The 26,333-nt window shown below is 43.3% G+C and overlaps 1 protein-coding gene across 1 annotated transcript in view; it reads left to right on the top strand.

Annotated features, from left to right (window-relative positions):
* Positions 1 to 283: 283 nt before the first annotated feature.
* The window catches only part of SLC9A4 (solute carrier family 9 member A4), a 61,657-nt gene continuing 35,607 nt past the window's right edge, over positions 284 to 26,333 (top strand). The window contains exons 1-2 of the mRNA XM_032840425.1: positions 284 to 549; positions 6,997 to 7,460. Of these exons, the coding sequence (XP_032696316.1) occupies positions 294 to 549; positions 6,997 to 7,460 (720 nt within the window). The 5' untranslated portion in view covers positions 284 to 293. The remainder of the gene's footprint in view (positions 550 to 6,996; positions 7,461 to 26,333) is intronic.

Consider the following 26,333-nt stretch of genomic DNA (forward strand, 5'->3'; position numbering starts at 1 on the left):
TCTTCAAATCACGATCGGATGAAGGTCACACAGGTGACTTGGGCTTTACCAAGTCTACTGAATGACTGACGCCTTGGAGCCAGAGGCTGAGTTGTCTGGACACAAATCCTTTAAAGGTGATTTGAAAACATCGACACTCAGAATTCCATGGCAAGCTCGGACTCTTCCTGGAATGACCCACAGACTGTATGTATATTACCTTTGACCCAGGTAGACGCCTCTGTGCTCTAGAAACCCTCCTCGCGGCAGATGTGTGGCACACAACCGCACACGGGGTAGGAGAAGCCCACAGCATGGGTTTTCCAATGCTTGTGCCTTTCAGTCCTTGGAGCTGGTTGCTACTGCTGGTGGCCCTCAAGTGTTCTGAAGCATCTTCAGATTTGAACAAATCCACAAACTCCACTGCCCAGCATGAACCTAATGTTCGGTTTGCTGCTGCCAGCTCAGAGGCCGATGAGAAGATATCTGTTTTTGCCCTGGATTATGACTACGTACAGATTCCTTATGAGGTCACCCTCTGGATACTTCTAGCATCCCTTGCAAAAATAGGTAAGTCCCCCAGACACCTGGTTGTGGGAGTTGTTCTCCACGTGAGATAATATATGTGAACTTTCACATACATTTCACTTGTAGGTGGTGAACTACATGGATTTTAATGGTTACTGCTATTAGATTAAAAAAAAAATCTGTTCCTTTGAGTCAAGGGAAAGTTGTAACTGCTTTTTATGAAGCCATGTAACAACTCAGGATTGTGCTTTGAAATTTGAGCAGATTTCTGGGTCCTGGGTTGTTTTGATTTCTTCTTATTTCAGGGTGACAACTATGGGACATTATTTGGCATGTAAAAATCTCGAGTTCTATGCATTAAAAACTAGGGAATAAGGCATTAGACCTTGGAATGATACCCATTGGAAATTTCAGGAGCACATAATGATTCTTCTGTAAAATAGTCTTCCTTCATTCTTGGCCATGTAACTGTGGGCTTCATCAATGACTCCCATTGTTTATTCTTTAAAAGTGACATGTGCTCCTTGCAGAATGACAGAAAGCAAGGAATAAGACAATCACAGGCCACTCTTATTTCACCCAGTGGTGGGGTATGGGGTCGTAAAGGAGGATATGTCAGTAAAATACTGGTTTATGCCTGAGCCAAATGGTGCCAGTGGGGTACCTCTGCTTTCCTTTGTGAAATAAAGGGAATTTCAAGTTGATGGATTAAATTCTAATCAGGGTTATTTGTGCCAAACCCCAAAATAATGGTTTACACCCTATGACCCTTTAATCCCTAACTCCACCCCCCCTTCTCCCTAAAACCAGCTTATTCCAAAATGAAAAACTGATACAATTATCTCAGTCATTACGCAGGACATCTCCTTTGCCTCTGTTAGGAACTTTATTACTTCGTAGATAAGTTGTCCTATTGGGATAGAATCTATGATTCATTTGGATGCTTATTTATAATTTTCCCCTAGCATGGGTGTGAAACAAGGGTTGAGCCTTGGGATTTGGCAGATAACTCCTAGGGATCAGGTCTGTGGGCTCCGTCTCCCCATCTTACTCCCTCCCGGGGGTGACGGGGTACGAGTGTAATCTCTAGATGCCCTTCACAATTGCTACTCATTTTGAGCTAGTAAAGTGTGAAGAGTGAATGGAAATTGTTAATTAGAAGAATTCCTGTGTGATTTGTCCAAGCATTAAATTTCACAGAGGGTCTCCTGTTATTTCTCAAAAGTGCTCCAGTGAAAATGGCTTTCTGATGGGATAACATTCTCAGTTCAGAGGTAGGGTTCTACCACCTTTCACGCAACTGCGTGGGCGCTGATATCGTTCGAAGTGATCTTATGTGGATCTTGTCTTTTCCTGGGTGAACAATACTGTCCCCACCCACTCCTTCCCTCTTTACAGTAATGGAAGAAGTTGGGCTGGGAATCAAGGAACTAGAGCTGTCACTGACCAGCTAGTCACATTGTCTAAATCTTTGCTGTGAAATTACTCTAAGACCTCCTTTTGGTGTAAATAAGGATTTTCTAGTGGCAAAAAGGTTTACATTTTATGTCAGTGAACTGCTCGATGCAGAAAGGATATATTTTATCTTGGTCTTATATTAGCATAAAATGCAGATTTTTTTTAGAATATTGCACGTATCCAGACCCACAATGTCTAGAAGCTCAGAGGATGGTAAGGACGCTGCTATTCACAGGACTAAGGGCTTAAATGGTCTTGATTTTCATTTTGGTAAACTGCAGCATACTTTAGAAAAAGTAACTTCAGTAGGTTATCATTTGGATCATTCTTTTTTTTTAAAGATTTTATTTTTTATTTGACAGAGAGAGACACACTCACACACACATAGCGAAAGAGGGAACACAAGCAGGGAGAGTGGGAGAGGGAGAAGCAGCCTTCCTGCTGAGCAGGGAGCCTGAAGCGGGGCTTGATCCCAGGACCTGGAATCATGACCCGAGCCAAAGGCAGATGCTTAACAACTGAGCCACCAAGGTGCCCCTGGATCATTCTCATTCAAATACAATTTCATACTTTCTAGCCTTTAAGAACTCAGACTGTTTCTATCTTGTACACGAAAAGATGGCTACATTTAGTGATTATTATTTCTTATGTCAAGTACTGGGCTCATAGTTTTATATATGGTGGCTCATTTGCTTGGGGCAAAAAAAAATGACATAAAACTTTCACACATGAAGAATCTATAAATTTTTTAGATTCTATATTGTGAAACTTGAATCAAAATATAATTAACAATATTATATTTAACATTCATTCTTTTTTTTTAAAGATTTTTATTTATTTATTTGACAGACAGAGATCACGAGAAGGCAGAGGCAGACAGAGAGAGAGGAGGAAGCAGGCTTCCCACAGAGCAGAGAGCCTGATATGGGGCTGGATCCCAGGACGCTGAGATCATGACCTGAGCCGAAGGCAGAGGCTATAACCCACTGAGCCACCCAGGTGCCCCTTAACATTCATTCTTTCACTCAGTCATTCTGTTGACACACATTTTTTGAATTCCCCTACCACACATCGTAATGACCACGGTTCCTGGCCTCAAGGGACTTAGCATAATGGGGAAAACAGATGAATCTAGCACTGCCTGGCAGGCGCTCAGACACAAGAACATCACGACTCTCCCCCAATCCTTTTTAAAACAGCCAACTCTATGTGTTATAGAAGAATATTATAGAACAAAGATAATACAGAGTCATCTCAGGTTTTGTTGTTTATCTTTTATTTTAGTTCCACTCCTTGGCACATTACAGAAGTGTGTTCCTTGAGTCATTGGGCAGAATGGAATGGTAGGACCATCTCTGACTTTCAGGCAGGACGTTGCTATCAGTGGCCATTTAAATTTCAGGCACTGGAACTGAAAACTCTAAGTGACAACTCAGGATGGATGCTGTGGTCCATCATGAAAGAAAATGAGAATTGGAGAGTGTGATGCACATGGTGTTTCTCCTTATATTGCCCTACTTTACAGTGCACAGTGCCTCTTCCTGCCACCACCGCGTAGGTGTAACTTGGCTTAGACAGGTGCATGTTGGATCCATTTCGGGAAACTTGATTCCTGGAAGAAGGACCAAACTGGGAAGACACAGAGCCTGAGGAAATCACACTATAGGCTCTTCCACCTCTTTTACATGTTAAAGAATTCAATGTAGTTAAAATGAGCACAATTAAAGAAGAGGAAGAAGGAGGAGGAGGGTGGGGAGGAGGACAAGAAAGACGTTGTTAAGGAACGGGAGAGAGCAGGACTCTCAGACTCTTGAAGGAGACCTTAAACTGGTCTTAAAGCCAATGTGTAGGCTTGTGGTTTTGGACAGTCCCTTGATACTAATTATATCCTATCATAATAACCTGCCTGCTGATTACAAATGAAATTCAAAGCTGTGATCAGGTGAACCTACAGAGTCTTGGATGGCTGTCTTTTATTTTTATTTTAATTTTTCTTATTTCAAGTTTTATTTAAATTCTAGTTTGTTAACATATATGGTAAAATTGGTTTCTCATAGAGAATTTAGTGATTTGTCACTTACATGCAACACCCACTACTCATCACAAGTGCCCATCACCCATTTAACCCATCCCCCCCCACCCACTTCCCTCCATCAACCCTCAGTTTGTTCTCTGTAGTTAAGAGTCTCTTATGGTTTGCTTCTCTCTCTCTCTCTTTTTTTTCTTCCCTTATGTTCATCTGTTTTGTTTCTTAAATTCCGCATATGAGTGAAATCATATGGTATTTATCTTTCTCTGACTGACTTATTTCACTTAATATAATACACTCTAGCTCCACCCACATTGTTATAAATGGCAAGATTTCATTCTTTTCAATAGCTGAGTAATATTCCATTGTGTATATGTGTGGGTGTGTGTCTGTATATATATACATACATATATATACACGTACATCAACTTATGAATGGATAAAGAAGATGTGGGTGTGTGTCTGTATATATATACATGCATATATATACATGTATGTATACATACATGTAAATATATATGTGTATACATACGTGTGTGTATATATATATATGTATGTATATATATATATATACAGCACACCCACATCTTCTTTATCCATTCATAAGTTGATGGACGTGTGGGCTCTTTCCACAGTTTGGCTATTGTTGATAATGCTGCTATAAACACTGGGGAGCATGTGCCCCTTTGAATCTCTATTTTTACATCCTTTGGGTAAATACCTAGTGTGCAATTGCTGGGCCATAAGGTAGTTTTATTTTTAACTATTTGAGGAGCCAACAGGAGCCACTGTTTTCCAGTGTGGCTGCACCAGTTGCATTTCCAACACCCCAAAATATATAATCCAGTTAAGAAATGAGAAGAAGACATGAACAGACATTTTTCCAAAGAAGACATCCAGATGGCCAACAGACACATGAAAAGATGCTCAACATCACTCAGCATCAGGGAAATACAAATCAAAGCCATAATGAGATACCACCTCATTCCTGTAAGAATGGCTAAAATGGAATTAAAATTAAAATTCCTAAGGAGATATTCAATGGCTCACTATGGCCTGTGGAGAAATCTACATTCCTTAGCCTTGAACTCAAGACCCTGTCTTATTTGGCTCAATCATCTATGGACTCTTCTTCCAATATTCTTCCCAACTCATAAAAACTTTGCTGCAACCAGGTGCATCTCCTCAATGAATGTCAGACATATCTGACTGGGCCATTCCTGTCTCCCCTTTTTTTCTTTGGGGTTATTATCCCCATTTAAAATCTCTTCCATTCTGCTGTCCAAATATGTAAGTCCTAGTCACTCCCCAACAACCTGTTCAATTTCTACTTCTCATATAAAAGCTTCTCTGGTGAACATTTAACCAGATCGATCATTCATGTACACACTTATAGATTCTTCCAGCAAACAGACAAACTGTTGTGGGCAAGACACCTTGCTAAGCACTTTGGGTCAGTTGGAAGAATTTGGAGGTTAGTAGGGCAGATAAGTCACACACAGAAAATGGTAGGAAGAGAACATTGTTGTTAGACAGATACTGATAAAATATTACAGTATTTCAGAGGAAGGCATATGATTTCCTTGGGAAGTGGTTGGGAAAAGTTTAATTTTGAAGGCCAAGAAGGACCTAAATAGGTTGAAGAAAAGAACAATTCAGGCAGCAATAAATAAAGATACAAAAGGGGACCACAGGGAAAAGGTGTGTGGTTGGCTGTCACATAGGATGCATAAGAAGGATAGTGTTGGGTGGGAGGGATACTGACTTGGAGAGAACCCTGGAGTGGCCTGCTGTGCACTGATCTCTTCTCCTGTTTGTTGGTAGGTCAATATACACTTCACTGCATTCTTATGCATTGCCTTGTCTTTGTCTTCCTATTTGCTAATGTCTTATTTCTTAAATGTGTTCAAAAAGCTGGAATTATAATAAGCCTGTTTGGTTCTCCACATCACACACGGTGTTCAGCAGTGCCACACATACCCTCAGCTAAAAATCTGTGAGATGCTTTGTGTGCCTTGAGAGTCCTAGGTCGGGAATGAGATGAGCAGATACACATGATTTGGAAAAGTCATCTGACAGTGGAAGGTGGAAACGGCTGGGGAGTAGAAGGTGAGACAGGAGATCAGGAAGCCAGTGCAGAAGTCAGGATGGGAAATGGGGAACCCCTAAATAAAGGTGGTGACTGTATGAATAAGGAGGTGGAGATGGTCCTTAGGGGCAGCCACTGAGAGACACAGATGATGAAATAGGGAGCTGGTTGCACGAGGAGCAAAGTGATGGGGGTTAAGGAAATGCAACTTGATTTCCTTCCCTTTTTTAAAGATGTATTTATTTATTTTAGAAATAGAGAGAGTTTGTGAGTCGGGGGAAGGGCGGAGGGAGGGAATCCTCACATTGACTCCCCACTGAGCATAGAGGCTGACATGAGGGCTCCATCCCATGACCCATAAGATCGTGACCTGAGCCAAAACCAAGAGTCAGACACTCAACTGACTGAACTACCCAGGCACCCCTTGATTTCCTTCATATGCAGCTGACCAGATGGCAGTGTCATTGGTTAAATGAGGAAAATACAATGAAAGACTGAATTTTCATTTATTGGCTTGGTGGAAGGGAAGTTTGGAAGAAGCTGTGAGTGACTCTGAATGAGCATTAGAGGGTCTTGCACAGGAGCTTTACCTCCTTGCTCTTCTTCTCTCACTGCCCTCTCAGACCCTGTGAAGTGGGGAAACAGGACAGAGGAAGAGGAGGGGACAGCGGGCTGAAGACTACTCTGAGACCTGCACTGAGCCTGGCCTGTTAAGTACTTGATCTGACTGAAAGCCCTGGCAACACTTCCCAGTCCCTGCTGCAGACGGGGTGCTAAGGCTCAGGGAGACACATCACCCCAGGTCCCATCTGCTTGGTTTCAGAAGGCCTCTTCTTCACCAGTCTCCTGGTATCTTCATGCCAGAGCCATTTTATTAGCAAACATCTCAATGTGGTTCTCTGCTCTTTTCTAGGCTTCCATCTTTACCACAGACTACCAGGCCTCATGCCAGAAAGCTGCCTCCTCATCATCGTTGGGGCTCTGGTGGGCGCCATCATCTTCGGCACTGACCATAAATCTCCTCCCGTCATGGATTCAAGCATCTACTTCCTGTACCTCCTTCCACCCATCGTCCTGGAGGGTGGTTACTTCATGCCCACCCGGCCCTTCTTTGAGAACATTGGGTCTATCCTGTGGTGGGCAGGCCTGGGGGCCTTGATCAATGCCTTCGGCATTGGCCTCTCTCTCTACCTCATCTGCCAGATCAAAGCTTTTGGCCTCAGTGACGTCAACCTGCTTCAGAACCTGCTGTTTGGCAGCCTGATCTCAGCCGTGGACCCGGTGGCCGTGCTGGCTGTGTTCGAGGAGGCGCGTGTGAACGAGCCACTCTACATGATGATCTTCGGGGAGGCCCTTCTCAATGACGGCATTAGTGTGGTAAGATGTCAAAGCGTGTCCCCAGGGAGAGCAGGGGTCAGGGTGGACCTGGAGACAGGAGTCTGTCCTCAGGGCAATTGGAGAAGGCTGAGCGGGACTGGGTCTTGGCTAGGCAGGGATAGGCTTTGGTCAATGCAATGTGACCCAAGTTCTGGTGACTTCCCTTATGACCTGCATCAAGTATATAATTACTTGCTAATAATGCTTTTCATTCAGTAGCCAGATGACCTCTTTAAAGAGAGAAAAAGTAGAAGACATATCTATCATTGTTTAGTTAAACTCAAGTTTTCACTTAGCAAGAGGGAACTGCTGTCGAGGGCTTATCTGGTTTTCACACTGGGATAAATAGTACTTCACCATTTTTCTTTTCTCTCATTCACTGGACCTCATCCTCCTTCTCTTTATGTACTTTTTTTTAAATTTTATTTTTTATAAACATATAATATATTTTTATCCCCAGGGGTACAGGTCTGTGAATCGCCAGGTTTACACACTTCACAACACTCACCATAGCACATACCCTCCCCAATGTCCATAACCCCAGCCCCCCAACCCCCCTCCCCCCATCAACCCTCAGTTTGTTTTGTGAGATTAAGAGTCACTTATGGTTTGTCTCCCTCCCAATCCCATCTTGTTTCATTTACTCTTTATGTACTTTTTGTTCGTTTGTTTTACTTGTTGCATGAGATGATGAAGTCAAATAAAAGATGGGGTAGGAAGGGAATTGAAAAGGATTTGCAAAAGTACTTGGCTGGTGTATCTGTCTTGATTGCCTGGCTCCTCCAGAATATGTGAATGAGGCAATTTTGCTTTAGGACTCCCGGAGAGAAGCTGAGAAAAATTTAACAGGCTGAGTCAACACATAGTGTTAAGGCCCAGAAGATATCTTTGGTGCTGGGATAGTCAGACTAGACACTCGCACTCCTTAGTTGTGTTACATTACTACAAACCTTCACCAGGTGTTAGTCTAGGAGGCTTTTGTATATAGTTTGATTTCCCTTCCTAACTTTAAATTTCTATCACATCACATGATACTAGAATGCACTTTCAGTGTAGAAGACTCAAACGGTGCAAAATTACACAGCATAAAAACACAAAATCCTCCCCTTGTCCCTCTCCTCACTGTCTACAGTAACTCTGATCAGTCTGGCTTTTCCTTCCCTGTATTTATTATATGTGTATATGTATATAAGTGTATATGCACACACACATATGTGTAGGTGTATATTATTTTGCATAAATTGGGTGCGATTATATGTATTGCTTAAATATAACAAGTCTTGGAATTCATTCTATGTCATTTTAATTGTTAGGTAGTGTTTCACAGATTACATTGACGATAATTTATTTAACCATTTCCTCACAGATGGATATTTAGGTTGCTACCAATTTTTCACCTTTATTTTGTTTTCTTTTTTTTTATTTCTCTTAAAAAATAGGATGTTGTATTGAATATTCTTGTTTCTGCATGCATCTCTTTTTGTTTGTGAGGGTTTTTATAGGCTATATTGTCAGAAGTGAAATTTCGAAAGTGAATACCTTCAAAAATTTGAAAGATGCTGCTGTTTTAATCACCTCCTCTTCATGGGGTTGATGAGGGAAGGGTTCCTGCCCCAGGGATAGAAGTGACGGCCCACCATAAAGAGATGACACCAACTAGTTGCATATACTCACAGCCCAGGGGAGGAGGACACTGCACACAACATAGGGCCACATGGGTGCTACACGTGGGAACAGAGGGAACAATCAGGGGTATGGGAGTAAGGCTTTGTTGTAGCAAGAAGAGAGGTGCCTCCTGGTTCCCACAGGATGACGTGATTGGTTTGTTTTACAAAACTCCACAGGCTGTCAGGAGATTGACACCTAATACTCAGGGATGAGCAGGTATGGCACCCAGTCCCAGCAGTAAGGAGGGCTTTTTGGCCAGCAGGCAATCAGACTGGGGAGGAGAGTTTGCAGTTACATGATTGAGGACCCTCCCAGCTTTACCAAATGCCTAGGTAGCACATAACATTGGATCTTAATTTAAGTCTTACACCATAGCTGCTAGAATTTTCTGGAAACACCTTATGGACTTATATTTTCCATAGACAGTGCATTTAAATATTAGTATATTAAGTATTTTCTTTATTGAAGCCCACAACGACATTGCTTCTTAATGTTTTCGAATCAAATGAGCAAAAATGGGTTAGGCATGTTTGTTTAATTTGCATACATCTCTTCCATGATCTTGGATCATTAGTGTTTTTCATGTTGTAAATTGGAGGTTCATATCCTCTTACAGTTGCCAGACTTTAAAAAAAAAACAACAACTGAGGACACCCAGTTAAATTGAAATTTCATATAAACAATGAATTTTTTTATAAGTATGTCCCAGTTATTGTATGCAAGTACCACATCCTGTCCGTTTTCTTTGCTTTTTTTAATTTTTTTTAATTGATTTGTAGAAACTCACTAAATTATCTAAATTTGAAAACTTTGAGTATTACATGCAAATCAAATACTTTCTCTCATTCTGTCACTTAAAATTTTTTAGACTATGATTTTTTTTATCCTATAAAAGTTTTAAATTTTTATGAGCTCAAACTTAATGTACTCTTTTATTGCCTCTGCAATTCATATCTTGTTTGCTGAGATTGTATCTAACCAAAGAACATGCAAACATTTTTTTTAAGATCTTATTTATTTATTTTACAGACAGAGAGTGAGTGCCAGCCGGGGGTGGGGCAGAGGGAGAGATAGAATCTCAAGCAGATTCCTGCTGAGTGCAGAGCCTGGTGCAGGGCCTGATCTCGTGACCCTGAGATCATGACCTGAGCTGAAATCAAGAGTTGGCCACTTTACGACTGAATCACACCCCACAAACATTGTTTTGTTTTGTTTTGTTTTCACCTTTTACAATTAGCTATTTAATTCATCTGGTACACAATGCTTTATAGCGAGGACTTCATGCGAAAGTAGAAAGGGCAGGGACAAAAGTCTCCTAAAAAGTAATCAAAAGACATCTAGGTTGGATTCACCAAGTGAAGGAGACCCGTACATGAAGTTGGAAGTCAGTTTATTGATTCATAATGCGAATCTCTAACCGTTTAAGAAGATGCTGAACTCATTAGGGCTCCATAGTCTTTCCTTCTGGGCAGGTTCCACAGGAAGCCAAGTTGTCAGAAACTGAGAGGGGAGGCTGGGAGTCCAGACTCCAGACTCCTGCCATATGTCTCAGAATCACCTCAGTGATTCACCTCATGAATATTTGGATGTCTAAACCCCATCTCAGACTCTCTGAGAATGGAACCTGGCAATCTGTATTTTAACAGGCACCTCTGATGATTGTTGATACTTGAGAACTCTTGGTTTCCTGCCTTTAAGTTGAGAGTACCTACTGTATCTTGATGTAAAATAGTGCTATGTTTGGAACAAGGGCAGCTCTCTCCTCACACTGGGCTGGATTGACTCTGAGATCCCCTTTCCTCACCCCATTCTGTCTTTAGATATTTTCATCCTTTCAGTGTTCTTACAATGGAGTAAGTGGCCTCAGCTGGGAGCCTATCCACTCCCACGATGGCCCCTTTAAGCCATGAGGTGTTCATTTCACAGTTCACCTTCCAAAGATTTCACTTAAATCTAAGTTATTGGGTGTTACTTGCTTACTGTAACTCCCACAGCGTCACTGAGGAGGCTTATCTGTGATAACATCAAAGGCACCTCTTGGCAGGCCATTCTGAGGTAATTAACTCTTCAACCTTTCCTTCACCAGTGCCTTTCCAAATATCACTTCTTGTCATTTTCCCAGAATGTGCTATTTATAGCACTGGACTCTGTTACCTCTTTGGTGTTGCCTCTGAACTTGAGAATCTGACGTCCCCCTGAATTTTCTCTTGATTTTACATCTAGAGCCAATCACAGCTTGGTTTCTGGTCAGAGTTTCTTGGCTAACAAGATTTGTTTGACTTTCCCAAAGTTTAATTTTTTCCACTTGGGCTTTTTTTTTTTTTAATGATCATTTCAAAATAAAATTACAATTTTCAACTGACCACAGTATCTGCTGAGGGCACTGCTGTGACCTCCAATGGGCCAAGCTGTTGTGTTGGCTGCAGGAGGGTCGCCCACATGTCACTCCTGGGTCACTCTGTGGTTGCCCACAGCACAGTGAGTATTAAGTGTGTGCTGGGGCACTTCTGTGACCCAGTGTGAAACCAGAGGAGCTCCAGGGCCAGATTTAGAAGGCAGTTTGAAAGCAACTGGTATTTAATGCAGTCCAGTTGTATTTTGAGCAAAGGCCCTTGAACTCACCCTTTCATTGAGGAAGGGGCCTTCCTGAGGGCAGCAGTCACAAGCATGCTCTTTCAGCAGAAAGTCTGAGTCATCGGGAAAGCGATCTGTGATTTGTGGGTTACATGTGACAACTCCACAGATCTTTATCCACTGAACAGATGCTTTCTCAGTAAAGAAGAGCTGTTCTAGAACTGTCAAAATACCAATTGGACCCTCCAGGTCTCTTGTCCACCCTTAGTGGGGGCAAAGGGAGCAGAGACAAAACCCTAATATGATCACTAGCACCCCTTGTTGAACGACATGGCCAAAGTCATAGCAAGGAGCTATATCCAGCTAGTATATCCAGGCCCTGGGTGGGATCACTTCAACCCTTATTATTTTATTAAATTCTTGCATTTTACTATGACACATGACTTAACAACCCCATTTCACAGATGAAGAAAACAAGGCAAAGGAAGTTAAAATAAATTGAACAACGGCATTGTTGCTTGACAAAGGACAGTCTGGACAAGACACACAGCTCTGCCCTATTCCGATCTTTTTCCTTGTATTCTTACCTCTTGCCTTTCTTCCTTTTCTTCCTCTTTCTTCCCTTCTTCCCCTCCCTCTCTTCCTTCCTTCCTTCCTCCCTTCCTTCCTCTCTCTTTCTCTCTAAAGATTTTATTTTTAAGTAATCTCTACACCAAGCATGGGGCTTGAACTCACAACACCGAGGGCAAGCGTTGCCTGCTCTACCCACTCAGCCCATCCTTTTGAGTTTCCAACTCATAGCCCAAGGGATATGAGAGAACTCATGTGTTACCGCTGAGTGCACTGGGCTCATGTCCACTTAGCAGGGAAGCCAGTGCTCTTTCTTTGAATTGGCTAACAGGGCCGAGTCCAGCTTGTGGCTCCGGGAAAGGTTCTGATCATCTCTGTGCCTCATTTCTGTAAATATTGGGATGACGAGATTCCTTAGTTCCTAGGGTCACTGGAAAATTCCTATTAAACGTGCATGAGTACTCAACATTTAGGAAGCACTCAGTGAGTGTATCACAGAAGCTCCTGGACACGGCATGGCGGATGGCTTACTCTTAGTGGACAGTTGGTTTGAAATACGGTGCTACTTCATTTTCTGGAAGCAGATGGTTTTCCCTGAGAGAGGATTGTTTCTCCCTGGTTTTCCCTGAGTCAGTTTGCTAAACATGGCCATGCTACCAGGGTCTCTTTTGTGTCTCATCTCTCCCCATCTTCCCCCTCCTCCATCTCATCTGAGAGGTCCAAGAGGCCAGCACACGCCAGGACTGACACTTGAGCTGGGGCGGAGGGTTCCAGAGCAGTCTGCTCCTGACTGGTACTCCATGCTCTCCCACCTCTCTCCCTCTCTCCCTGCGCTTTCTTTCCCTCTGACTTTCTTTCCTTTGTATTCATCTGGCATCTTGCTGTGGTGGAGTCCATCCTCCAGCACAACAGTGAATGAGAGAGTAGTAGAGGGAGGCAAATGAAAATATCTGACTGAGCACAGACCTCTGGCCCCTCACGTGGCTGGTGCTTCATGGAGATTTCCTTATTCAAGATTCACTGCAACCTGATGTAGCCAGGGTTGTTGTCCCCATGGCATGAAGGGACAGTATGTACGGGTTAAGAAGAGAGACACCCCCCATTCCCACCCCGGACTCCAACCTCCGGGTTCGCATCTCCTGTTGGTTCTTCTTGCTTCTTTGAGCCTCTGAATTCACAGATCGCCAGGTGCTTATGGTTCTTCATTGTTATTTTTATTATAAAGACACAGATGGTCTGGAAGCTGTTTTTTGGATACAATTTATTCTATGTGGTTCAGGATCCAAGAGATAGAATGAAAAGTTGCCCTCCCTCAGGCTGCTTTTCTAAGGCAGAAATCCATAGCACCAGTTTCTTCACAGACAGCTTTTGCCTTTCATTCAATTTACCCCTCTGTTTATTATGTATGCTTGTTGCTGGCCTTAGATCCTAAATTGGCAGACCCCTTATGCTAGAATTCCCTGCCCTCCTCTCGTCTCATCTTGCCATCCCTTTGCCAGCCTAACTTGGCAAACTATTTGCCAGGTGAACCCCGTGATTCCACTCCTAGCAGCTCCTGCCATCATTCCTACGATCTTCGGCTCATGTCATGATCCCAGGGTCCTGGACTCGAGCCCCAAACTGGGCTCCCTGCTCCTCTCAGCAGGGAGCCTACTTCTCCCTCTCCTTCTGCCTGCTGTTCCTCCTGCTTGTGCTCTCTCTGTGTCAAATAAATAAAAATAAAATCTTAAAAAACAACAATGACGAAAGGACCAGGTTCTGAGAGTTTGGGGGTTGGTGAAAGTGGAGATTCAGGGACAGTGGTGTGTCTGGAGAGAGCATGAAAGCTCCACACACTGTCCCTGTGCCTTACCCTATGCACCCCGTCCATCAGGCTGCTCCTGAGTTATAGCCACCTATGCCAAACTGGTAATCTGGTCAGTAAAATGCTTCTCTGGAGTCTGGAGGGTGAGTTTTATGAGCCATTCTGGCACGTAAATAGAATCTGAGGAGGGCATTGTTGGAACTTCCTTTCTATGTCCAGTTGATCGGAGACACAGGTGACAACCTGGATTTGTGATTGGCATCTGGAGTGCAGGTGGGGAGGACATTCCTGTGGGACTGAGTCCTTCACCTGTGGGGTCTGATGCTATCTCCAGTTGAGTTAATTGCTCAGAGTTGTGGGCTTAATCATACTCATAGCTACTGGTGTCAGAATTGGGTGTTAGTAATAATACAAGTCCACCTATGGGAGTGCTTCTGAGTCAGGGATCTCCTCACATCCTAGGTGATGCCACGTCACCTGGTCGATCAGGCAGTCTAAGCTTTTCCTAGAGGAGGGCTGTGCGCAAACTTGACTCTTTAGTGGGCATGGTAGGCATTATTTTCTTGTCCTCTTTTTACCTCCTTATTTCCTTATTTCAACTTATTCAGGCTCCTAGGATAGGAAGTGAGAGGCTCCACATACAAGTAGACAGTTTCCTCTGGCCAAGAATATTGGGAGCTCAGTGGAGAAGGCAGAGGCAAAACTTACAAGTTGTACAATCTTGAGCAGGTGGCTCAATCTATTTGCGTCTCCATTTTCCCGTGTGTACAATGGGATAACTGATCTCACCTCAGAGAGCGGTTTCGAGGAGGATATGAAAAAATACACAAAGATGTCCGGCACATAGTAGTTGATGACTAAATGTCCCTTTGCCCTTCCCATATTCGAGGGGAAGTTCCACACAAGAAAGGCAATCTGGTTGGCATCTGTTGGCATAGAAATGGGGAGAAGTCCTAAACCGCAGACAGACTGGGCCCTGGAGCCTTGGCTGGTTGGCTGTAGTTACCTGGGGAATGAACATTACTGCCCTTGCCCTTACAAGGGCTCAGCAAGTGCACCCGAGCTGTGAGACACCTCTCCCATGGCTGCTTCTGACCCACCGTGGTGGGGAGAGCAGGTGTCTGGTGCTTGCCCAGCCAGGGGCCCAAGCAATTTCCTTCAGACATGTGCTTTCAACAAAACATTTGGAAGTTAGCCCACAGCTGCCATTGGCAGTGAAATATGGTGCTGACTACGAGGTGCAGGCGTGGCCACATGCCTGCACACGTGTGATGCAACAGCAAAAAGACCTTGGGATGAAACAGGATGTTGGAGAGGTCACAGATTCACCAACCTGGAGGAGGCAAATCTGACTCCTAAATGTCCCCAACTGGGTGACACCGTTACCTCCCAAATATCCTATAGACTCTTGTTCACCAGCAGCCTGAAAGATCTGTCCCCTAGATGCATGTCCCAATTCAGGAGCTTACGCAGTACAGGGACAGAGAGGGACACTGCGATCATTATTTCACTGGAATTCCTCAAACTTGATTCACATACACTTGTTTGGTTCATTTTCTTTGGGTTGAAAAAACAATGATTGCTGTGGGAATTGTATAAATCGATTTTCCACCAGCCTACGCCGTGAGCCCTTTACGGGTGGTTAGAACTCCCTCCAACTCCCAAGCGCAAGAAAAAAGAACAAAGCCTCCCTGGTTGTCAAGTTGTCCTTCCTTTGTCAGGAGGGAGGTTGAACAGCTGTGGAAATGAATTTGGAAAAGAAACACTTGGGGAGAAAAGCAAACTGTAAGCCTTTAGAGAACAAGCAGAATGAGCACAGAAAAGCATGTGCAAGCCCTTCTTTCAGAACCATAACGACCATGCACTGCACAGCGAGCGCGCTGAGTGCCCGGATGCAGGAGCTCAGGAGCGTTGTCCCGGCCTTTGATGAGCCACCAGCTATCAACATTTGCCTTGTTTCTTCTTAGCTGTAAATTCTTTTTCTTGCCCTACAACCAGGAACCTGCCTGTTCTTCTGTATTTTCTTTTTTCTGTTTGTCGATTTATTTAATTTAGAGTGAAGAGAGAGCCTGCACATGGAAGTGGGGGAAGGGGCCCTGGGAGAGACTCTCAAACAGACCCCCTGCTCAGCGTGAACCCCACTTGGGGCTCCATCACCCAACCTTGAGATCATGATCTGAGCTGGCCCTGAAATCATGGACCCAAGAAACCAGAGCCCGAAACCTGGAGTTGTTTGCTCAACCAAGTGAACCACCCAGGTGCCCCCTTCTGTATTCTCTTACTGCTCTTTCAAGCCATAGAGATTTCTTAGGAAATCACGTAATTCATTAATAAAAGTCATTGACTTGGGAGAAAAGCCTGGAACTACAAAGAGAGTTTCCTAGTTCAGTGGTTTTCAATAGAGCCCACCCTTCTGCATTCTCAAGGGTGAGTTGGGTGTGTTGAGCTGCGGTTGGGAAAAAATATGCTCAGCGTCAGGTGAAAAGCCCCATGAGTTGGCTGACAAAGAGTTTCCCTATAGCTTCCTAAATGATTGTGTAAGGTGAATAGTAGGTCCAGCAGAACCTGTTGTACAAGGGTGCTCTGTGACATGATATCCAGATGGTGGGCTGGAGAGGTGAAGCCATGGGTACTGTCTGGGCTGTGGTTCTCCAGATTTTACCCCTCACCACCCAGGACCAGCTGTGGTCCTTAGTGAGTAGGAGACTCACAGCCTGGGAGAAAAACAGAGAGATCTTGAAACCCAGAGCCTTAATTTTAAGGATGCAAGTTCTGTCCTGTTTGAGCCAGAGAGCTCCTGAATTCAAATCATCTATTTACTCCTCATTCTTTTATTCACAAAAAAACTATTACCGAGCAACCCCTTTCAGTTTCTGAAAGTTCAGTTTCTCCAAAGAAGTCAACCACCGAGCTCGTCTTCGGTGGATTTAAATCTACTGGTCACAGCTGATGTTTGCTTTTATAGTTAATAAAATTTCTGAGGTTAATAGCCTTTAAATGACTTTTCCTGCCATGTTGGTGTACTAACACCAGATGGTGAAAGATAGCCCTGTGAGCATTTGCTCTAAGCTGATGAGAGGGCGGGGCAGGCCAAGCTGAGGTAGACTCTGGAGTGCTAGGCTGCGACCTTCCTTGGATGGTAGTATGGGTGAGGAACAGGTGTTGGAGGGGCCATGTGATGACTGTTAGGTGCGTTTTGACTGCTGAGCTTGAGATACCTATAAGCCATTGAAAAGAATTTTCCCCGAGTTTTAGAAATAGGAGTCTGGAGGGTGGGGGCAGGATCTAATGGACGTGCATGCTTGGAAGCCATTGGCAGGTAGGTGGTAATTGCAGCTTTGAAACCTGGCAGCCCTCCTTCCTACCATTCTTCAGGCTGAGAAGAATTTTCAGGCTTCTTATATGAAGATGAATTTCTCAAAGAAGCTTCTTTGCTGGGCCCTACATTGATAAAGTCCTGCCGCTCACACTTCTCTTTATTAAATCTTCTGACATCTCTTCAGGTCATCTTCCTGGCCTCTGTTCTCTGAGGTTCTAAGCGACATGTATTCAGGGATATCTAGCCTAGGAGAGCTGGGAAATCCCGTGTTAAGTGTCCTCTCTGGGGTTGCTGATCATCTTTTTCCTTCCTTTAGGAGTGAGGCTGAAGCTTCCTCCATTCTGTCTTTTATTTTATATCATTATGCAGTGCCTGTAGGTCATTGCTGGGTTCCTTAGTTGATTTCCTTTACCTATCAGAGCCAGCGGTTGTCAAGGAAATGCTCTATGACAGAATCTAATGTGTCTATGACCCTTCAAACAAAAGAGAAAATTAGCTGGGCTTATTATTTAATTTCCTGTAAGGTCGTTGGGTACAGCTCCCTCTGACAGTCTTTGTACCTGTCCAGTATCTGATGTAGAGTAAGGATCATTTTTACTGTGATTCTGAAATTTCAATGCTTTTCACATGTGTGTGGAGTCAGGAATTAGTTAGGCTTTTTGTTTTTAAGGAATTGAGTTTATGGAAAACTTAAGGAATGAGGATTAGTTAAAAAGACATACACAAAGTAATCAGGAAGACAGAGATCCCAAAGTAGGCTGTTAGGGCCACCATAATAAATAGCACAGACTGGGAAGCTTACACCAGAGAAATGTATTTTCTCAGACTTCAGGAAAAGTCCAACACCAAGGTGCTGGTAGGGTTGGTTTCTGGTGAGACCTCTCCTCCAGACTGGCAGCTGGCTGCCTTCTGGCTGTGACTTCATGTGGCCTTTCCTGTGTGTGCCTTCTTGGTACCCCTTCCTTTTCTTATAAGGACACCAGTCTTACTGGATTAGGACCCCTCCCTTATGACCTCATTTTAACTTAATTACCTCTCAATAGACCCTATCTCTTATTCACTCACATTCTGTAGTACTGGACGTTAAGACTTCACATAAATTTGAGGGGGATACAATTCAGCTCAGAGAAGACCTGTCAGGAGCCCTTCAGGAAATGCTTTACTACCAGGCCTCATAAAAGCTGTACCTGGGACCAAGCTGGTTTTAGGGATTTCAGAAGTACCTAAAGTTCAGGAAAAGAAACAAACAAACAGAAAAGTAAAATCAGTGAATCACTGAAGTAGTCATTAGTATAAGTTTATTGTGTATAGACCCAAAAAGACGTCTGCAAACCAGGAGCACTCAAACCAAAACATGGAATGAGGATATGTTGTAAGCAAGAAGCTTATCTAGTGTGAGGGCAGAGACTGTTCTTTATAGTGATTGGTTACAATATTAGAATTTTCTTAAATGAAAGGGAATTGGTTAGTGGTCACTTCGTATCAATTTTAGGGAATTATTTAAGGTTTGCTAGAGGGCGCCTGGGTGGCTCAGTAGGTTGAGTGTCTGACTCCTGGTTTCGGTTCAAGTCATGATCTCACGGTCCTGAGTTCAAGCCCCGCATCAGGTTCCACATTCAGCAGGAAGTCTGCTTGAGATTCTCTTTCTCACTGTCTGTCTCTCTGTCTGTCTGTCTGTCTCTCATCTGCTTGAGATTCTTTCACTCCCTCGGACCCTCCCCTCGCTCACTTACTCTCTCTCTCTAAAACAAACAAATAAAATCTTTTAAGTTTTGCTAATGATTTTCGGAGATGTATGCAAAGAGAGACCTAGGTGGTGCTAACCTGGTTTGTCTCACAAAATAATGTAAATTAAGTGTTGCTGACTAAACTGGTTTTGTCTGCTCAGGAAATTTTCCAGTCTGGTTTCCATTTGTGTTTGGCTTTCACAGAAGCAAGAGTTCGTAATCTTCTGATTGTCAGGAAGGTCCAGATTATGCTGTGGTAATAAACATCCTTCTAAAACTCTTATTTCTTGTTTACACTACTGGTTTCTCATGGGCCAGCCAGATGCTCTATTCATCGTGGTTACTCAGGACCCTGGGCTTATAGAGCAGGCACCATATTGAACATTGCTGGGCACTGCTGGGAACTGCGTCACAGGGCAAAAGAGTTATGGAAACTCATCTCAGCAAGCAAGTGTCCCATCTCATAAATGATATATATCACTCCTCAAAACTCATTCAAAATCAAAACTTGGCCAGGCTTAGTCACATGGTGGAGCTGAAAGTGGAGTCCTACCAGGTTCCTTGAAGGAAAAGAACTATGGGCTAAACTGTGCTAATAAGTATCACATGATCCCTCCAGAGGGCTGCCTCCCCAACCCCCTCCCCCAGCCCACCGTGGACGCACCATGGGTCAGTTGCTTAGAATCTGCTCCTTTGTATAGCTCTTTCCAGTTTCACTCCAAGTAGAGTCAACATAATCTACTCAATTATCTTTTCCACTACTCCTACTCATAATCCTTACTCCTTTGTGCCTCTTTATCATCTCTTAATTGATCTCATGGTATTTATTTGTCTATACCTAGTCAAGTCTCCCTGTACTTCTCAGAAAATAGAGTTGCTATAGATCATAAGTAGGGAGAGGATATTCCTGACAGTTACGTCTATGGACAGGTTTCTAAAGAGTCTGTGTACTCTGTTCTTGAATGGGAAGTCTCATGTTGAAAGCTGCACGAGGCTACCCCTTCCTTAGATTCAATGTCATAGCAGTCACCCTTACCAGGAGCCACTGAATGGTGGGGAGTATGACTATGATGTCAGGAGGGTTTGTGTATTGAAAGGGTTTTGCCGACTTTTGCAGTGGTTTCTGGTTGGTTAGTTTTTTTGTTTTAGATTTTATTTATTTATTTGAGAGAAAGAGAGAATGAATGATCATGAGCAGGGGGAGAGGCAGAGGAAGAGGGAGAAGCAGCCTTCCCACTGTGGAGGGAGCCGGATGCGAGGCTTAATCCCAGGACCCTGGGAGCATAACCTGAGCTGAAGGCAGACACTTAACCAACTGAATCACCCAGGTGCCCCTCAGTGGTTTCTCTCTCTCTCTCTCTCTTTTTCATTTATTTGACAGAGAGATACATAGCGAGACGGGGAACACAAGCAGGGGGAGTGGAAGAGGGAGAGGGAGAAGCAGGCTTCCCACAGACCAGGGAGCCCTATGTGGGGCTCGATCCCAGGACCCTGGGATCATGACCTGAGCTGAAGGCAGACGATTAACGACTGAGCCACCCAGGTGCCTCCTCAGTGGTTTCTGTTAAAGGGTTGATGTTATTATGATCTTGGGAGGTTTCATGAACTTCTTCAAGGGAACATAACAGGACCATTCCCTGAGCCCCCCTCTCTGAACTATTGTGTGTTACACTGTTTGTGACACATCAAATGTGTGGCTGTGTTTTCCTATACCAGCCAGTTCTCCAACTCTCCAGACTTGGTGTTCTACAGTTTAATTCAATTCTGACACTAATTCTGAATTAACACAAATCCCACAGATGAAGGACTCAGTCCCATTAAATTGCCTCCACTTCAGACATCCATTGCAAGTCTGGGCCACTCATACTGAAATTGGCTGTGAAATTGGGGGTTTCAAAACCCTCTCCTCAGGTTTGATAATTTGCTAGAATAGCTCATAGAACTTGGGAAAGCACTTTACCTTGGTTGCCAGTTAGTTATAACGGATGCAAATCAGGAAGAGCCAAATGAAAAAGAGGCATAAAGCAAGGTATAGAAGGAAGGGTTGATATTCCATGTCCTCTCCAGGTGTGCCATCATCCTGGCATCAACCTGGAGGCTTTCTGACTCTGGTAGTTTCAGATTTTTCTGGAGGTTCCATTACATAGGCATAATCGATTAAATCATTGGGCATTGGTGATTGAACTCAATTTCTAGCCCCTCTCCTCCACCTGCAGATCATGGAGGGGGGATGAAAGTTACAACCTTCTAATCACTTGGTTGGTTCCTCTGGCTACCAGCCTACCTCCAGAAGCTCTCTGGAACCCGGACAATAGTAACCTCATTAGCAGAAACTCAGGTGTAGTCAAAAATGGTCCGTTATGAATAACAAAGGATGCTCTTCTCACTCAGGAAATGGCAAGGTTTTTAGGAACTCTGTGCAAGGTATTGGAAACAAAGACAATAAATACAGATTTTTCTGTTATATCACATTACTGCATCTCCATCTTGAGTGAAGAGGGTAAATCTAATCTTGTTTCCATGAATGCCATGGACATGTTTGAGATTTAGCATTGGCTGAGATTTCCCCTCCAATATGTGAAAAAGATCCACATGATTGTGATTGAAACGAGTCCAAAGAAAATCTTTTACAACTCTAATGACATCCAGAGCCATATAATTTGGAAAGATAAGAATTGTTTTTCATGTAGTCATAGGGACTGCATCTGTAAGTGTAGTCTTCTTAAATTATATGTGCTACTTTAGCTTCTCAAACTAGCATGCATCTTTCTGGCAGTGTATACCGGTGTCCAGGGACAGGGCTGGCCCAACTGACTTTCCCAGACCCTGGGAACAGACTGAGAAGCTCCTTAGAACCCGGAGGGCTATGCAGAGGAGTTTTCGTTTGTGGCAACAACATGCAAATCTTTGAGTCTTAATCATATCCCCTATGTTTCCTCTATATTTGAGAGTCAAATAAACTCCTAGGTCCCACTAACCCTCATTCAAATACGCCTTTTTGGGGGGACTTGTGGAATGTCTGGCCCCTCATCTTGGCTTCACTCCTTGGAATATGAGCACATCTGCAGAGGTGGTCTGTATGTGGGTTGTTCTAAGGTCAGGCAGAAGGTACAATGGGACCGAATAAACTCATTGAGCTAGGATACAACCACTAAGCTTCTGTTGTGTCCATTTTGAAACCTAACATCACAGTTTCCTTTCAAACACTCCGCCAAGATTTTTCTCAAAATCTGGCCTCACTTTGCTTAAACCAAAGAGACCAATATTATAACAGCTTTATAAAATATGCTGGGTACAGATGGATAGATATTGTCCAGGTCAGCCATGTGCCAGACATTCAAAGGGCATTTAGATGCACAAGAGATGTATAGGGGAAATTCCTATGAAAGAAGATGGGGAGGGAGCTTAGAGAAATGGGGAGCTCAGACCACCATGCAGAGTAACCCCAGCTGAGCAAAAGGGGGCTGAAGGGAAACCGGAGGGGACTGTCTGACTGCATTTCTGAGAGGGCTTATCAAGCCCAGTGGGAGTCTTCAGGCTAAGAACATCCATCAGAGGATCCTGCACCTTCCAAGATTGGGCCTGCCTTAGGGCCCTGCCACACCATGTCCTTGGCTGAGGACAGCAGTAGGAATCAAGGTGTAGTCCCTGGCTGCTCAGTTTCATTCCCTGCAGTTGGAGACCTGAGGGCTCCTGACTGCCATGGAGGGAGAGGTGGATGACAGATAATGGACAGAGAAGCAGGATTAGAAAGGACATACATGTGTGTGTGTGTTTACATGAGATTTACATATGTATTTATAAATATATATGCATATACAGTGTCTATATATAATATTTAGAGTGGCTTTCTCTGGGAGGAACTGGGAGACAATATGGCGATTTTACTTTGTCCTTTTAAAATTTCTGTGCGTCAGCATGAGTATTCTTAAGCAAATCTGGTGTGAAATTTCAGCAAGTCTCTCCCTCTCTCTATTTAAGGCAATCCCTTTCCTAATTGCACCAGCGTACAGAGCTCATGATGTAAGAGTATGTTTGTCTTTGCTTGAGCCAATTTGCACTAAGTTTTTGCTGCTGCTGCTGCTTCTTTAAAGGTTTATATTTTTTTTAAGCAAGAGAGAGAGAACGAGTGGGTGGTGGAGGGAAGGTGTCAGAGGGAGAGGGAGAAGATCCCCCACTGAGCAGGGAGCTTGCTTCAGGGCTCAATTCCAGGACCCTGAGATCATGACCTGAGTTGAAATCAAGAGTTGGCTGTTTAACTGACCAAACCAGCCATGAACCCCTTTTCCTTCTTCTTATACACCTTCCCCAGCTTCTTCTCCTTTTCCCAGAAGATGTCTAGAAACATTTCTTTAGGGGAGGAAGGGAGCCTGTTTACAATCTTCTGTCCATATCCCTCTATCTAACCAAGCTTGTTGGCTACTGGCTACTAATCACATTAAAAAGCAGGAACTAATCCAGACACTGAAAACATGTGTCCTAGGCTCCCTAAAGAAATAAAATAGAGCCATTTGGAGGAAAGCCACAGATCAGGACTTTTTGAAATTCAAAATCAAGTTGTAGCCCAAGAGATTGACAATGAAAATCTGCTAGTCTGTAATACAAGTCAATTCATTGTAAGGTCATTTTGGTTATAGAAGCTGTACTGGATTGAATAGTGTCCCCCTCCCCCAAAAAAGAACCCGTGTCCACCCAGAACAAGATCACATGAGATGTGATCTTATTTGGAAACAGTTCTTTGCAGATACAATTAGTTAAGGTGAACTCACACTGGAGCAAGGTGGGTTCTAGTCCAAGGACTAGTATCCTTGTAAGAAGGCAATGTGAAGACACAGAGGAGGGGACACACAGAGAAGTCCATATGTGGACAGTGGCAGAGACCACAGTCATATGTCCACAAGTCAAGGAACACCAAGGCCTGCCAACAACCACCAGAAATGAAAAAGAAGCAAAGAATTATCCTTTCCTAGAAACTTCAATGGAGTGTGGTCCTCTCAGCACCTTGATTTTGGACTTCTAGCCTCCAGGACAGTGAGAGAGAATCAAATTTCCGTCCAAGTTTAGGGTGTGCTGTTACAGCTGCTCTGGGAAACTCATACAGAGGGCAATGTGACAAAGCTGCACTGGGGAGGGGAGGTGCACTGGACACCCTCCTCATGTCTCCCCTCCCCATTCAGCAAAGTCCATTAGTGATACAGCATCCTACATGAGGAGTGGTGACAACCGAGTGACGTTGAGGACCAAACTTTCCGCCAACTCATATTCCAAAGACAAAAGCCATTCTGTTCTGGATAAGACTTTTTTTTTTTTTTTTTAAATTCTCTTTACTAAAGGTATTGTCGTTCCCAAAGCTAGAGGATGTAGGGATGGAAGTTTCCATTTAAAGGTAAGTGCTCACAGCTGCAAGGGCCATGCAGGAACAGGAAACCACACAACACATTGTCATTTCCGAAACATCATGGCAATATAAAAGAGTCAAAAAAAGGTCCAAAAGGATCTTTAAGGGAAAATTAGATGGAACAAAATTGGAGGCTATAAAATGGCATATTGTGAATGCATGAGAATCCCTTATATGCGGAGGTAGCATCATAGTTTAAGACCCATTATTAGGGAAACCCAAACACAACAAATGACTTTCAGCTTTTAACTAACAAATTCCCAAGAAAACAGAAACATTCCTGGGTTTTTTCCCCATTTATTGTTTTCTTTGGAATTGAATTTATTCTATTAATTTACTTCTTTGTAAGTTAGTGTACGAAGACTAAATGTGAAAAGTCACTACTCTTGCAATATCTTGTAGCAAAACCCTAATATCTTTTTTCTCTTTCTTTCTTTCTTTCTTTCTTTCTTTCTTTCTTTCTTTCTTTCTTTCTTTCTTTTTTGAGAGAGAGTACATGTGTACAGTGAGAGGGAGAGGTAGAGGGAGCAAGAGAGAGAGGGCACCAGGCTGGGTGTGGAGCCTGACTTGGGCTGGATCTTGCGACCCTGAGATCATGACCTGAGCCCAAATCAAGAGTTGGATGCTTAACTGACTGAGCCACCAGGTGCCCCCAAACCCTATCTTAAAGAAGGTGATATACAAGTCTGTGATTCAGAAAGGAAACTCAAGTCCAGAGGTTCTGTAGAGAAAAGTAGAGACAGTACAAGAACATTTTCCCAATGAAAATGTTTCCCAATTTGACATGCAAGGATCCAAACCAGATTAAGAAAGAAGAGAATAGATTTCCAAGAAAGGGCGGCAGGGAGAAAGACCTGAAGTATCACTATAAGAAAGAAGTGCTCTACATTTGGCCAGATTAGGTGCACCCTGGTGGGTGTGGGAGGGCCGTGGAATGGCAGCCAGCACAGAGAACAGTATTTAAGTGTTGGCTGCAGTATAAGCAAGTTGTGTATGTTCTGTGGAGTGCCTATATTTGTAATAGTAATCAACTAAATATATAAGACTTGAAAGAATGGAATATTTAAATTCTTCTTAAGAAAAAAGAACACCAATTCATCCTACAGAGATGTAGTACAAAGTACTGTGTTTTCTATAGACTCCCAGGGAAGGACATGATATGGGCCTAAGAACCCATCCTGCCCCAGCCCCTTACCTCCCATCTCCAGAAACAGACTTAAGTATAAAAGTAGTAGTAAGTATAAAAGTAGTAGTAGTACTTTTATAAAAGTAGTAGTAGTAAGTATAAAAAAATTATCATGTTAACAACTGGACTCTGGGGAGTTCTGTCTACATGCCACAAACTTTTAAACAATCCTGCTGAAAACATTTTCAGATAGGCCAGTCGAAATTTAAAACCTGTTGCAAATCCCATATTGCCTAACTTTTTTTCTTTCTCATTCTAGCTTTATTGAGCTATAATTGACATATACCCTGGATAAGATTTTTTTTTTGAAAAATGTATTTTCTTTCCTTTTTTAAAAAAAGATTTTATTTATTTGTTAGAGAATGAGAGAGTGAAAGAGAGGGCACAAGCAGGGGGAGCAGCAGGCAGAGGGAGAAGCAGGTTCCCTGCTGAGCAGGAAGCCCAATGCAGGGTTTGATCCCAGGACACTGGGATCATGACCTGAGCCGAAAGCAGATGCTTAACCACCATGCAGGCATCCCTGGATAAAATTTTTGCTCTCCACACAGAAATGGATAACAAAGTGTGTTAACAGTCTATACAGTAACTCTAGGGCACCCATGAACAGAGACACACATTGCCACAGAC

This window comes from Lontra canadensis, unplaced genomic scaffold, assembly GCF_010015895.1.
Source record: "Lontra canadensis isolate GAN:19392208 unplaced genomic scaffold, GSC_riverotter_1.0 scaffold112, whole genome shotgun sequence".
Taxonomy (NCBI): Eukaryota; Metazoa; Chordata; class Mammalia; order Carnivora; family Mustelidae; genus Lontra; species Lontra canadensis.